The sequence below is a fragment of the Nyctereutes procyonoides genome, unplaced genomic scaffold (genome assembly GCF_905146905.1).
Source record: "Nyctereutes procyonoides isolate TBG_1078 unplaced genomic scaffold, NYPRO_anot_genome, whole genome shotgun sequence".
Taxonomy (NCBI): Eukaryota; Metazoa; Chordata; class Mammalia; order Carnivora; family Canidae; genus Nyctereutes; species Nyctereutes procyonoides.
Genome location: NW_026575043.1, coordinates 22,627,503 through 22,640,646, shown reverse-complemented (window position 1 = coordinate 22,640,646; position 13,144 = coordinate 22,627,503). Strand labels below are relative to the sequence as shown.

General features: G+C 54.2%; 1 protein-coding gene across 2 annotated transcripts in view; it reads right to left on the bottom strand.

Moving 5' to 3' along the window:
• Positions 1–11,477, bottom strand: part of SLC22A23 (solute carrier family 22 member 23) — a 161,569-nt gene extending 150,092 nt beyond the window's left edge. The window contains exon 1 of one of the 2 annotated variants that reach the window (XM_055322296.1): positions 10,493–11,477. In XM_055322296.1, coding sequence (XP_055178271.1) covers positions 10,493–11,104 — 612 coding nt within the window. In that variant the 5' untranslated portion in view covers positions 11,105–11,477. The remainder of the gene's footprint in view (positions 1–10,492) is intronic. The other variant, XM_055322295.1, reaches the window with a different exon arrangement.
• Positions 11,478–13,144: the final 1,667 nt, after the last annotated feature.

The following is a 13,144-nucleotide window of genomic DNA, read 5'->3' as shown; positions in this document are numbered from 1 at the left end:
AATCTAATCTGGGAGGAAACACTCTGTAGTGCAAATTAGTATGCGGAGTGCATAACCCATCCATAATTTAATATGACCACTGGGACGCTTGTGGCTCTTGTACGCCAGCATCAACTTCTTTGCTCTTCTGGTTTAAATGATGCTAAGAAATAAAGTGTGGCGGTTAGCTAGCAGAATTAAATTAGAGGAAGGACTGACCTTCCTCTCCACTTAAAAAAAAAACAAAAAACAAAAAAACAAAAATGGCCGATAGACACTTAACTAGCATTCCTATGACTTAACATTCTTTACCACACATTCCTATGACTCAGCTGTTTGGTTCACTGCTCAGATAAGTAAACCAACTGTCTCACTTCTGGGGCAGTGTTTTCAAGTATAAGAAGGCTCCCTGGATCCTTCTTGCTGTTGCACACCTTGAGCGAACTAAACGTTCAAAACTAAATTGGCTAGGGCTTTGTGAAGCTGTTCCCTGGGAAAAAGAGACCCACAAGAAGTATGTTGCACTTTTACTACAAGAAATCTAGAAAAAAGATACAAAGCACAACCTAAGAATAGAGAAGCAGAGAAGACACTGAAAAAAAAAAATCAGGAAGAAAGACTTGCAAGAACTCGGGGATACTTGCTTAGCTCTGCAGCAGATAACAGCTGGCTTGGTGAAAGATGACAGGCTAGAGGTCACCAGAAGCACCGCGACTCAGAAGGGCCCACGTCTGGCCTAATGCTAGGCTGTCATGTGTTGATCTTCATAATTTTTTGAATAAGGGGTTCTGCATTTTCTGCATTTTGCACTGGGCCCTGCAAATTATGTCGCTGGTCCTGACCAGCAGAAGGGTTTGGAAAAGCAAAGATACTCACTCTTTGGGGGTGGGGGGTGGGTAGGGCGAGGGTGGGGGCAACGATTTGTAAGCCTGCTGCAGTCTCGTTCCAAGCTCTCTCTGTGATCTGGAGCTAATAACTGAGATCGTTTATCATTATTTCTAGAAAAGAAGCCTCAGAAAGAGTATCCTTGCCAATTCCATACTAAACTTAAGTGGCCAGTTAAGTTACATTCCAAGTCTTTGGGAAGAAAAAGAATGCTTTGTTTAAAGCATTTAATGGCTAAATTCTCGAGATTCGATTATTCTCGATTCATTGGCAAAAAGATTCGTCTCTAATCCCTTCCATGCCAGTGAAGAATAGCTCCTACCACCCCCCCGTCACATGGTCTGGAGGAGACCCCCAGCGCGGGGTAACTGCATCCCCTGCTCTGCAACCTGCCTGGACATCTGATTTGCCCCCAGGAATCTGGAACTCACAGAGGAATGCTGGCCTCTGTGCCGACCGCTGCCCGACCAGGTAAGCAAAAGCAAGGACAAAGTCAGTCTGTAGGGGAACAAGCTGACTTCTGGAGAAAGGGCTGGGAGCACATGTGGCTTCTGACAGAAGGGTGGTGGCAACAGAGTTCCCGGAAGACTTACACGCAGCCCCCACCCCCACTCCAATTCTCTGGTTTCAGATCCCACCTTAGCTTCCCTGAGCCATTCCTGCATCTTTCCCTATTTTCTTAATGTAATGTGAAATTTTTTTCATTATTTGCAACCAAGAGTCACACAAGAGGTCCTGCGGACTATAACGCTACGCAAACAGAGCGGCCTGGAGAGCCCTCGGGCCGTGTTCTGTTCCAGCAATGGTGTATTTTAGGGGAAATCCAGCTAAATCAGTCAATACCCATTGCCTCTCTCTCCTAGAGATATGGGCCTTGCCAATCTCCGGGTCACTTGTTCGGAGGAAGGTCTTCCCATACATAACGAGCAGCACTGAGCAGCCTTGAGCACGTAAGGGACAAGCCCCAAGTCACAGATGACCAAAGTCTGAAGGCTGCTGAGGCCGGTCCCGGCCCTCCCGTGAGCAGTCAGCAAGGACAGCATTCGGGGTGGGGGCACCTGCTCCTGGGGTTGGCTCTGTGCCTCAACCTCCCGGCCGTGAGGTCCAGAGTTACCATCCACTCCCCTAAAGCTCCAGTTTCTCCTACCCGCTTTCACCAGCACGGCTAGCCCGGACTTGTTAACACGTTTAGCTTGCTCTCCATTTAATGGCATCATCTCAGGTTTCTGAGCCAAGGCCTCCGTGGGGGTGTGAAGCCCCCAGCAGAGCCCTGCTCCTTGTTCCTCGAGGTCGGCCAGGAAAGGTCGGCCAGGAAAGCATTTTCCTTTTCAGGTCCTCTGGAGCCCTGTGACCAGTGACCTGAAAACAAACCAAGCCATTAAATGGTCTTTTTTTTTCACCCGACTGGAGGTCCTCTTTGGTCAGATTCCTGAGGCCACACTGGATTCCGGTGTCCTGTGTGAAGGGCACACCTGGCTGGCCACGTTATCAGTTTCGGGGCTGAGAAGAGGGGACAGGCGCCTCGGAGAGCCCAAGGAATAAATCACCCTCAGGTGTGGCCTATCAGCTCCTCCCCACCTAAGTGTTTCTCAGATGACTCACTCAGCTGGTCCTCACCCCGCAGACAGGAGGGACAAAGGGACCCGAGATTCCCAGGCTCCTCAGGGTTTCCCAGGCACCTGGAGGGAGGGTGGTGGGCTCTCCCCAGCTGTCCTCATTCTGGCCTCACGACGGCCCCGGAGGGCAGGTGAGCGATGACCCACTTTCCTGATGAGCGTCCTGCGGCTCCCAAAGACAAAGCTGATGGAGCTGTACCTCCGACTGCCGGTAATATCTGCTGGTCCCAAGCAGCGGCCCGGACCCGAACCCATTCCCGCCAAACTGCAAAGCCCTTTCTCCTCTCTACATGGTATCAAATGCAGGTGAGCTCAGACATTTATGGTGAAGGCTTTTGTGGGTCAAAGACGAGGACGACACAGCCCCAGTGGGGAAAGGGGCAGGTGCCCCTCTGGCCACCACACAGCTCGTGTCAGGACAGAGACACAGCCACGTGCTCGGGGCAAGAAATGAGGATGAGAGACCTGAAGGAGGAACAGGGATCGGCTGGCTGGAGGAGGGAGGAAAGGGCGTCCCAGGTGAGTGGGCCAATGAGGCAGATGCAGCAGAGGTCAGGGAAGGCGGCCCGAGAGGCCGTCGGCACAAAGCCACAGCACAGCCAAGCCCACCCTGCTGGGCAGCTCCTAACAGGTGTGACCCTTCTCAGGTGGCGACAGGAGGACCTTCCCGGACAGACCAGTTACAAGGAATGAGCCCAAGTGAACGGGCAGGAGCACCCACCGGCACTTCTCGGCCCCTGTCCCCAGTGGGGGCTGCTCCTGGGCAAGAAGACCCTGCAGGGTGAGGGGAACTAGGTTCTAGCCCCCCCAGAGCTGGTGGCTCTGGATGGGTCAGTGACACCCCCCACACTCACTCCAGTCTCCTCATCTGTAAGCTGAGGACGTTGGACTAGGAGGTAATATTATTCCCTAGTCGTGCCCGGGATGATTTTTCACCTGGCATTCGATACAGGGAAAGCTGTTTGAATCAAAGTAAACTCTAGACTGATGGTTTCCCATATCAGGGTCTTTCGGCTTTGTGCAAAGTCCATCAGCACTCTCCCCCTTCGAGCAGGAGGGCAGGAGTAAATTCTAGAACATTTCAATGGGCCAGTGCTGCTTCCTCTCGATAGCCCTGGAAAGAGGCTCCAGGCCCACTTACCCCAGGTTGGGCCTGGACCTGCAGCTGCCTTGCGATTTCCCACAGCTCCCCGCCAGAACCTCTCCTTGGGCTGGCCGCCCTGCTTCCCACAGCCCAAACCACCCGGTTTCCCGGGACCTTTGATGAGTTTGTGTCTCCCCATCAAATGCTGTCCCCTCTGCCCTCTGCTTCTCCACAGGGCCCCATTCCCTATCCTAGGCCTCCTCACTTCCCTGGTCTGCTTTGCGGCCCTCCATCCCGACTCATCCTCCTAGCTGAGTTGGTTCACCTCATGACTGGTGTTCTGAATGTGACTCCCGGCCACCCTCCCCTCATTCCCACCTTCACTGCCTCCTACCAGTTCTAAGCTCTCACATATCACAGGGCCCTTGCAACTGCCATTCCCTCTCCTCTCTCTCCAGCTCAGCCCTCCGATCTCAACTCAGATGTCAGTTGCACTCAGAGACCAGGCGGTGTAGGCCGAGCTTTTTGTTCCTTCATTTCCCTTTCTTTCTGCATACTTAACTCTGTGTGTAATTAAAGGATTATTATTAATTAGTTAAGGTGTGTCCCCCCTCATTAGTCTAGAAGCTCTATGGGAGTGGAGCTGTCTCTGTCTATCATTGTATCTCGAACACATAGCACAAAGCTTGGCCCAACAGAGGGACTCATCTATGAAAGGAAGGAAAGAAAAAAGTCTATTAAAAAAAAATGGATCCCTGGGTGGCGCAGCGGTTTGGCACCTGCCTTTGGCCCAGGGCGCGATCCTGGAGACCCCGGATCGAATCCCACATTGAGCTTCCGGTGCATGGAGCCTGCTTCTCCCTCTACCTGTGTCTCTGCCTCTCTCTCTCTCTGTGACTATCATAAATAAAAATTAAAAAAAAATTAAAAAAAATGGAAAGGAAAGGAAAGGAGTGGCCTGGGTCTCACTTAGTGGCATAAGAATCATTGTAACGACTGGATTGTCTGCAAAACCTCGATGTGTAGTGTTTGCCACTTGCATGGTGTAAATGCTCCCGCCACGGCGGAGTGGGAGCCACCGATGAGACATCCCTGAGTGCGCAGTTGGATAGAGATGCACTGGCTCGGAGTCAGCAGAGGCCAAGCTGGCTCTAGCACACTGCTGGCTTGTGGTGACGCCACGGCTGACATTCAGAAAGCCCATCATGTTTTTAAATGACATCAACTTTTGACTCAATGCTACTTTGGACGGAAGGCCAAAATGAATTGAGGCCTGCGAAAGAATGCTACAGACAAAAGAGGGGGTAAAAAAAAAAAAGAAGAAGAAAAATGAGGTTTCACAGCTAGATCAGAATGAGAAGATGCAGAAAGGTGAGCCCCGCTGCCTGGGCAGGAAGACTGCTGTGCTGGCTCCCAAAGATGACAAGGGCTGCCTAACAACCATTTAGCTTCTGGTCTTCCCACTGGCGCCGCTGCCAAATGCAGCACTGAGGGCATTGTTGTAGCAAGTCAAAAGCTGCATGAAATGCTGGTTATACCCAGGGACCTAATATTTATTTCCCTTTCTAGCAATTTATCCTACTAGCTCAATAAAAGCAAAATGGGCATCTGCGACACCAAATCACAGAAGTACCAAGATCAAAAAGTATTGGGAGAAAGTAGGGGTTCCCCCCCCCCATATCTCAGCCCTACATCTAACGCAAAACCCAGAAACTGTAACGGATAAGATTCATTTGACTCTAAAGAAACCAAAAGTTTCTGCGTAACAACACCACCATAAATAAAATAAAAAGACAAACAAAAGCCAGGGCAAAAACATTTACCAGACATCCAGAGAGTTAATTTACTTTATGCCTGAAGTACTTCCACAGAAACGTTTGTATACTCCTCCCCCCGCGCCAAAAAAAAACATACACACACAGGCGAAGGACCTCAGGAGCCAGTTTAAAGAAATGGAAGCAAATGGCTCAAAAAACTTCAGAGACGTGTTTAACCCCCTTCTTCGCAAGAGGAATGCAAATTATAACAACAACCGAACACACCTCCCAGGTCAAACTAGGAGACACTGAAAAGTGTGCTAAGTCCTTGGTTGGGGCGGGTGTGGGGAACAGCAACTCCAGGATTACTGATGGAAGTGTAAATTGGTGAGATCTCTAGGGACAGCACTGAACATCATCTATCAAAATTAAAATGTCGCAACTTTGACCCTCCACTTCGAAGAATTTCACGCATGCCAGATTTCATTATATAGTACACAACAGCAAAGAGGGGGAAACCACCTCAGCGCCCCCTTATTAGGGGCCTAATGGGGTCAATTACGGCCTGCCCACGCCGTGGAGGACTGCTGCTCAGACACCATGTCACCGATGCGGACGGAGGGGCTCTCCACGTAGTGACAGGTGCGCATCCCCAACACTGGTGGCAACAGGCACAGAACAATGCGCAGATCATGTCATTGTTTGTGAGAGAAAAATATACAAATGAAAATATACTTGGGCTATTTCTAGAAGGATGCATAAGAAACTGGTAACCATGGTTGCTTCTCAAGAGGGAAGCCGGAGGCAGAGATGGCAGGCAACGCCACTTCTACTGTCTGCTTTCTGCACCACGTGCATGCATTCTCTATTAGTTTCTAAAAACAGACAGGCATAAAGATGTTCACCGTTGTGTTGTATACACCAGACAAAATAAGTAAAACACCCCTAGGATGACCTGACACTGGGTTATTTTTAAGATATTACTATTGCAATGAAATTGTAATTATTTTTAATCCTAATTAAATTGTACTGAATCGCTTTAAATACTTTTAGACTTGAGCCCCAGAAAAAGAATACAAATTACTTCCCAGGATATTTAAACAACCCTCAGATGTACTTACAGGATGAAAGCCAGCAATCTTGGAGACCTCATGGAGAACAGAAGAAGGAACAGAAGATTGGGGACAAACGTCCCAAACTTTATATATACAGAAAGAGAGTGGACCTTAGAAAGTCTAGCAGCGGACACTGATTTTTTTGGCCACAAAGGACTCTTCAAGGAAGTGGTGAGCGTTGGAAACCAAGGGGGGGGGTTCACTCAGGACAACGCAGGATAATGATGCAAATTACTAAGAGGAATATTGCAAGGTCAGCAGCATTTTTTGTTTTTTTAAACCTCGTGTAAAATCTTTGACAATCCGAGCGGCCAGCGGATGCTGGTGCGGGGACAGGGAGCCATGTCCAGCCTGGGTCCTCCCAGAGCCGACCTCTAACTGACTGCAGAACTCCGTTAGCATTTGTTTCAGGAAAGCACGGCAGGGAGATAAACCGCGGAAGTATGAATGTCACTAGGAAGTTGAACACAAGGCTCAAGGTACACAGCACCAGGCCCACTCAGGCATGTGTTAACTGATTATCCAAGATAATGCTCTGTGTTCAGACCGGCCTTGGGTTATTCAACATTCTTAACGAAAGGAAGTAACATAATAAAAGGAAACATTTGGAAAACTTTATAGGGTCACACGAAAAGAAAGGTGATATTATTATCATTATTATTTTGAAGGCACTGAAAGGTTTGGAACAGATAAGAAATACCGAAGACCAAGGCACATGACAGAAATAAAGTAGATCCTAACAGGAGAGATCTAATAACCCAAAACTGTTACGATGAGGCCTAAATCGTGCGCCACGTCGCAGAAGTGTAGCCTGAGAAATCCTGGACGATGCAATCCCATAAAGATTTGGTGCCTGTGGTCTCCAGATAGAAGCAGCTTGTCATGTTTACGGAAAGCCTTCATGCATCAGCTGCAGGCTTCGTCAGGGGAAGCCGAGTGTCCGTCCACGCTCTTGATTAGAGACACGGCGTCCTCCAGGCTGTGTTCTCAGTGTCCCGTTAAAGAGACGCATATGGCAAGTGCAGCAATCGGTATGGCCGACTGTGTCATGTGTGCAACGGCTGAAGTAGCTGGAGACTTTTTAGCCGGGAAAGAAACCTGGGTATTCTCAGATAGCTGAACATGTATTATGTAGAGGAAAAAGAACCCGCCAGGGGAGCAAGCCATACAAAGAGGCGTGAGGTGACCTGAGCTATATTCACCCAAAAGCACGCCTGCCTGCGAGGAAGAGCGACTGCGGAGTGAGCCGCCGAGCCAGCGGGACCCTCTCCTCCCAGCCTGGAGGGGGGTGCCCATGTCAGGGATAGTAATCAGGAGGGGAGACAGGCTTGTCGGCCCCAAGATCCCTTTGAACTATCATAACTGGAGATTCTAACTGGCTTGGCAGTTCCACCTGTGCAGGTGCTACTTACAGCCTACAGGTGATGGGCCGTAAAAAGTGTAATATGATATATATATATACACACACACACTATGTAGCAGGACATGCGTATACATTAATAATATGGATTTATAATACGCTATCTTTGTAATACGACACGTACTCATAATAAAACACACACTCATAATACGATGTAACGTACGCCAGGCAGTTTTTCTGTGTCCCCTGCCCACTGAACACTTAGGGACAGAAGGAACAGGACCCAGACTGGAGTGGCACATACAGGCTGAGGGACACCTAATGACAAGGACACTGCGTGAGTTTATCTGCAGGTGGATCGATCGTGGTATGGAGTGGGGAAAGAGGGTACAAAAGGCAACGGCTCAGACTCTGAACTTTCATCCACTGACGGAAGGTGAACCTCTCTGCTTCTGCTCTTAGAAACGAAGCTGACGGGCACCTGACCTCTAGAACTGCGCCCATCACGGTACATGTTCCCTATTTGTACACCTGATACAGCGTCCGGTGCCCACAGCCAGCTGAAGCGATATGGGCCTCAGTACCTGCCAAATGTGCTTAAAGAGCTCCTCAAGGCATTTGTTACGGAATAGAACATTGTAGAAGGACAGTCCTTTATTTAGATCTTATTTGTGCGTGAAAATCAATATGTCCTTTCTAGCCTTTATCTTGCAAGAAAATGTGTCTCTAACTGTTGTGCCGGGGTGGGTCTTCGGCTCCCAGTTTTGTCCCGCCAGCTACAGGTAACGGTGACATAGCCACGAAGCAGCCCCAAAACATAGTGCACCCATTACTGCCATCTTTGACTCTCCTGAGTGCTAATTTAGAAAAACTGTCCAGCTCTCCACTGTGCCTTTAAAGCCTGTTTTCAAGGACTATTTTAGTTCTCTCATCCTGCCATCCGTGGCAGAGTGTGAATGGCTGCTCCCGGGTCCCCACTACTAGGATAATGATGCTCTATCCCACACCTCCTAACTTTCAAGTTCCCTTCCCCTCTGACCTCAGGACAGAGCACCCTCTAAACACATTGGCTTTGATCTCCATTATTCCTCCTCTCCTTTAAAAAGGGGTTTAAAGTATTTGAAAATGTTGCCAAATCCTTACTTTCACAGACATACAAAGGGTATTAAAATAGTCACTGTAGTCATTGTTCTGAATTTTTCCATGCTGGTAACAAAAAACAAATGTTGCCCAGCACGGATGGGAAACAGAGTCACAGCAACACATTTGCAAAGAAGCTCTGGAGCTGGGGGGTGGAGTGGGGTGGGGGTGTCAAGGTGAACCAAGCCTGAAGGATCTTCCCCATTAACAGCTAATCCTGTCAGTTCCCACAGGACAGATCATTTCTTGCCAGGTTGGTACAAGATTAAAACAGTGATTATGATGATGTAAGAGTTTCATCTTACACATCCATGAGCTACAACTGTTTACTAACACTCATTTTGGGGCGGTGGGGCGGGGGGGGGGGGGAAGCGCACGCACATTGTCAAATTTCAGTCTCACATTTAAACAAAGCACTTAAAACTCTGCCCGGCGCTGCCCAGAAGGAGGGGGAAGGTCTACCCTTACTTTGAAATGCAAATCAGTCATTTAAAACACAGAAGGGGCTAAAAAACACACATTGCTTAGCAAATGGCTCTCACACGTTTAAAAAAAAAATTGGGAAATATAGACATGTCAGGGATTGATTGTCTAACAGTGCCCAGTCTCCATTTTTCCCGTGGGCCCCACATCTCTCAAAAAACACTGCTGCTCCATTTCACACAATGCGATACCCCTGCCCGAGGGGTTCCTCTGGACTCTGGGCACGGCGGCCCGTTGCTCAGCCGAAGCTTCCCAGGGGCTCAGTGTTTCAGACAAAAGCAGCTGCTGTGTAAGAGCCTCGGTGTCAGGGAAGACAAAACAAATTCCTAGTTTCCTTCCTGTCCTCTAGAGAGACGCCGCTCAAGTCGCGAGGAAACATTTGAGGGGACCCCCGAGTGGCAAAATGTGAAGTCGATAAATGCCCATCTTTGGAGAGCAATGAGCCCGATGAGGAGGGAACAAGAATTTGCAAAAGCTCTTTGCTTCTGCGGCTCTAACTTAGGGGAGGCTTTGGCCGCCTTTAGTCTGCACACCCAGCCTGGGTGCAGAGGCCGCGCAGGGAGCAGCACACCTGGGGCCACGGCAGGGCTGTCCCGGGCAGGTATCTGGGTGCAGGAGGCGGCTGGGCCGGGCTGCGGCCGTCAGACCCCGAGCCGGGCGAGCGCTCGGCAGGTCGGCAGGTCGGCAGGTCGGCGGCCTCACCTTTCTGCAGAGCCACCCGGGGCCGGCGGGAGCGGGGGAGCGAGGGAGCGAGGGAGCGAGGCAGGGTGACAGCTCGCAGGGGAGGGGGAAGGGGGAAGGGGGCTCGAGTCATGTTGGAGGGAGGGGGCTCGCCTTCCAGACGTGCACCGGGGCCGGAGCTGGGGTGCGCACTGGCGAGGGCGCTGGAGCCCCGTGCAGGGCTGGGAGGCAGGGTCCCCGGGGGAGGCGGCGAGCAGCCCCGCTGCCCACGAGGGGCCAAGCCTCGGCGAGGTGCAAGCACGCGCTGGCCGTGGGTGGCGTCCCCTTCGGGCACCCTGCGTGCCCCCGGGTGGGGGCGGGGGACTGGGCGCCGGGCCGGGCGCAGCCCTTACCTTGCTCACCACGTTTTGGACGAGGCCGGAGCGGATGCCGTAGTCCCACGCGTGGCAGTCGCAGTGGGAGGCGTTGTCGGGCCTGTCCGGGGGGGACGGCAGGGGCGGCGCGTCGGCCCCGCCGCGGCTCGCGTTGCCCGGGGGCGCCCACGGGGCGGGCGCGGGGGCGGGGGGCGAGGCCGCGGGCCCGGTCCAGTTGGCCGCGCCGGGGACCCCCGCCGGCCCCGCGCCCTTGCCGGCCCCGCGGCACCAGAAGTTGGGCTGGTCCAGGAGGAAGGAGTCCGAGAACTGGCTGAAGCCGATGAAGAGCGCGGGGATCCAGGTGAGCAGCACGAGGGTCCTCTGGTAGCCGCCGCCCAGGCCGCCCAGGAACGGCAGCACCGAGCCGTCGTAGTCCAGCAGCAGGAGGCTGGGCGCCGCGGCCGCGCTGCAGCCCGGGGGCGCGGGGTGCGGGGCGGGCAGCGGCTGCAGGTCGCCGGCGGGGCCCGCGCGCCCCCCGCGCGCCGCCGAGGCCGCCGCGTCCCCGGGCGGCAGCGAGCCGTTCTCCTCGGCCGGGGGCGCCTGCCGCCCGGGCCCGCCGCCCGCCGCGTCCCGCCGCCGCTCTAGCGCCATGGCCCGGGCCCTGGGCGCCCGCAGACGCGCATAGACGCGCCCGGGCGGGGGGAGGGCCCCGGCCGCGGACGCGCTCGGCCGCCGCGGGGCCTCAGTGCGCCCCCATGCCGCGGCCCGGACCCTGCGGCCCCGCTCGGGCGGACGGCGGCCCGGGCCTCAGCCGCCGCCGCTCATCGGCGCCGCGATCTCCGGGGCTGCGCGCCCGCCGGGGGAGGCGAGGGCGAGGGCGAGGGCGAGGGCGAGGGCGGGGGCGCGCGGCGCGGCTCGGCGCGGCGCGGCGGCCGCTCCCCGGGAGCCCGCGACGGATCTGCCCGGCCTCGGGCGCTCCCGGAAGCCGCGAGCTCGGGTCCCCGCTGCCCAGCCCGCCGCGCTCTCGGGCTCCGCGAGCCGGCCTCCTCCTCCTCCTCCTCCTCCTCCTCCTCCTCCTGGCCCGCCGCCTCGCCCTCCTCCGCCTCCCCCTCCTCCCCGGCCCGCCCCCTCTCCCCCCGCCGCGGTGGAGGTAACCGCGGCACCTGCTGCGCCCCGCTCCGGCGCGCGAGCGCCCCCTCCAGCCGGGCCGGGCTCCGCGGCGGAGGGGAGGGGGGCGGGGAAGCGGGGAACCGGGGCACCCCGCGCCTGCCGCGCTGGAGGATCCCGGGCTCGGGCGGCCTCCGCGCAGGGCGAGGCGGGGGAGCAGCGCTGGAGACAGGGGGGCCTCCTCCGCGCGCCCTGCTTGGCCCCGCTGTGCGCTCTGCACCCTGCACCCTGCACCCCGGGTCCCGGTGGTGACCTCTGCGCGCTCCAGGGGGGGGGGGCCGCTCCCCGCCGTCCACGCCCTGCTCCCGGAGCCCCAAGTGGCCGGCGTGCCGGAGCAACACCCTCGCACTTTTTAAAAAAAAATTTTTTTTTTTGGGGGGGGAGGTTTCAGATGATGGTTGATTTGTGTGTGTGTGTGTGTGTGTGTGTGTGTGTGTGTCCGTGCCTGGAATGCGCATTGGCCAATTTTCAGGCCGCCGGTCCCCGGCTCCCCAAATCGCCATCTCTCCCCCGCTCCCAAACGCGTGCGGTGCAAGCACCCCGCCAGCGCGAGGTTCACGGCGCGCACCGAGCCGCGAGCCGGGGTGGCCGCCCCCGCCCCGAGATCTGCAACGCCAAGTGCACAGGCGCGCACATCCACATTCACACACACACACACACACACACACACGCACGCACACACGCGCACGGAGCCGAGGCTCTCCCCCCCCCTCTCCGGGGCTCCAGCTCGAACCTTGCCCAGCCAGCGCTATATAAATAACACCAGGCCTGCGGCAACGGGCCGCATTAGCATATTCCCCCTTGCAGGAGCGAGGAGAGCGCGGCACCTCTCACCCCGGCGGCCCCACATGCTGGAGACATTTCACATTCTGAGAAGTTTATTAATGGGAGTCTTAGAGCAATCCATTTCCAGTAGGATTGGGGGGGGGAGGGGTGGGGGGAGGGGGGAGGGGGGGCGGTTGGAGAACGTGGAAGACAGGCTCTTTCTTGCTTTACAAAGGAACACACTCTGGGCTACAAATGCTGAACGCGTTCGTGTGCATTTCCATCCTTTGCTTACATGTTTGACCTGTTTGTGGGCATCGTGCGCTTACTACTAAAATACTGGCACATGGGGGAGGATTATTTCTGAAGTCTGTTAGGGGAGTTGGGCCTTGGGGATGGGAGGAGGTCATGGACTTGCCCAAGTGGCTGACAAGGGGAGATTAGATAACTGTGGGCCGCAAGGGGCCCACGGGGCTGCAGAAGACGCCAAACCTCTGAGAAATGGATGTGAAAACCTGCACATGTTTAAAGAGCTTTGGGGGGGGGGTGATAGGGCACACTGTAATGATTTCTATTCCAAATTCATGTTATTTATTACTTTGATTTTTTTTCTTTTCTCCCCTCTCCCTCTTAGAAGAGATAAAAAAAAAAAGCCAAAAAAAAAAAAAAAGAGATAATCAATGCAAAGTGTTTACCATGCCTGGAACAGAGAAAGTGCTTAATAAATGTTAGCTGTTTCTTATTACCACCACAGTTACT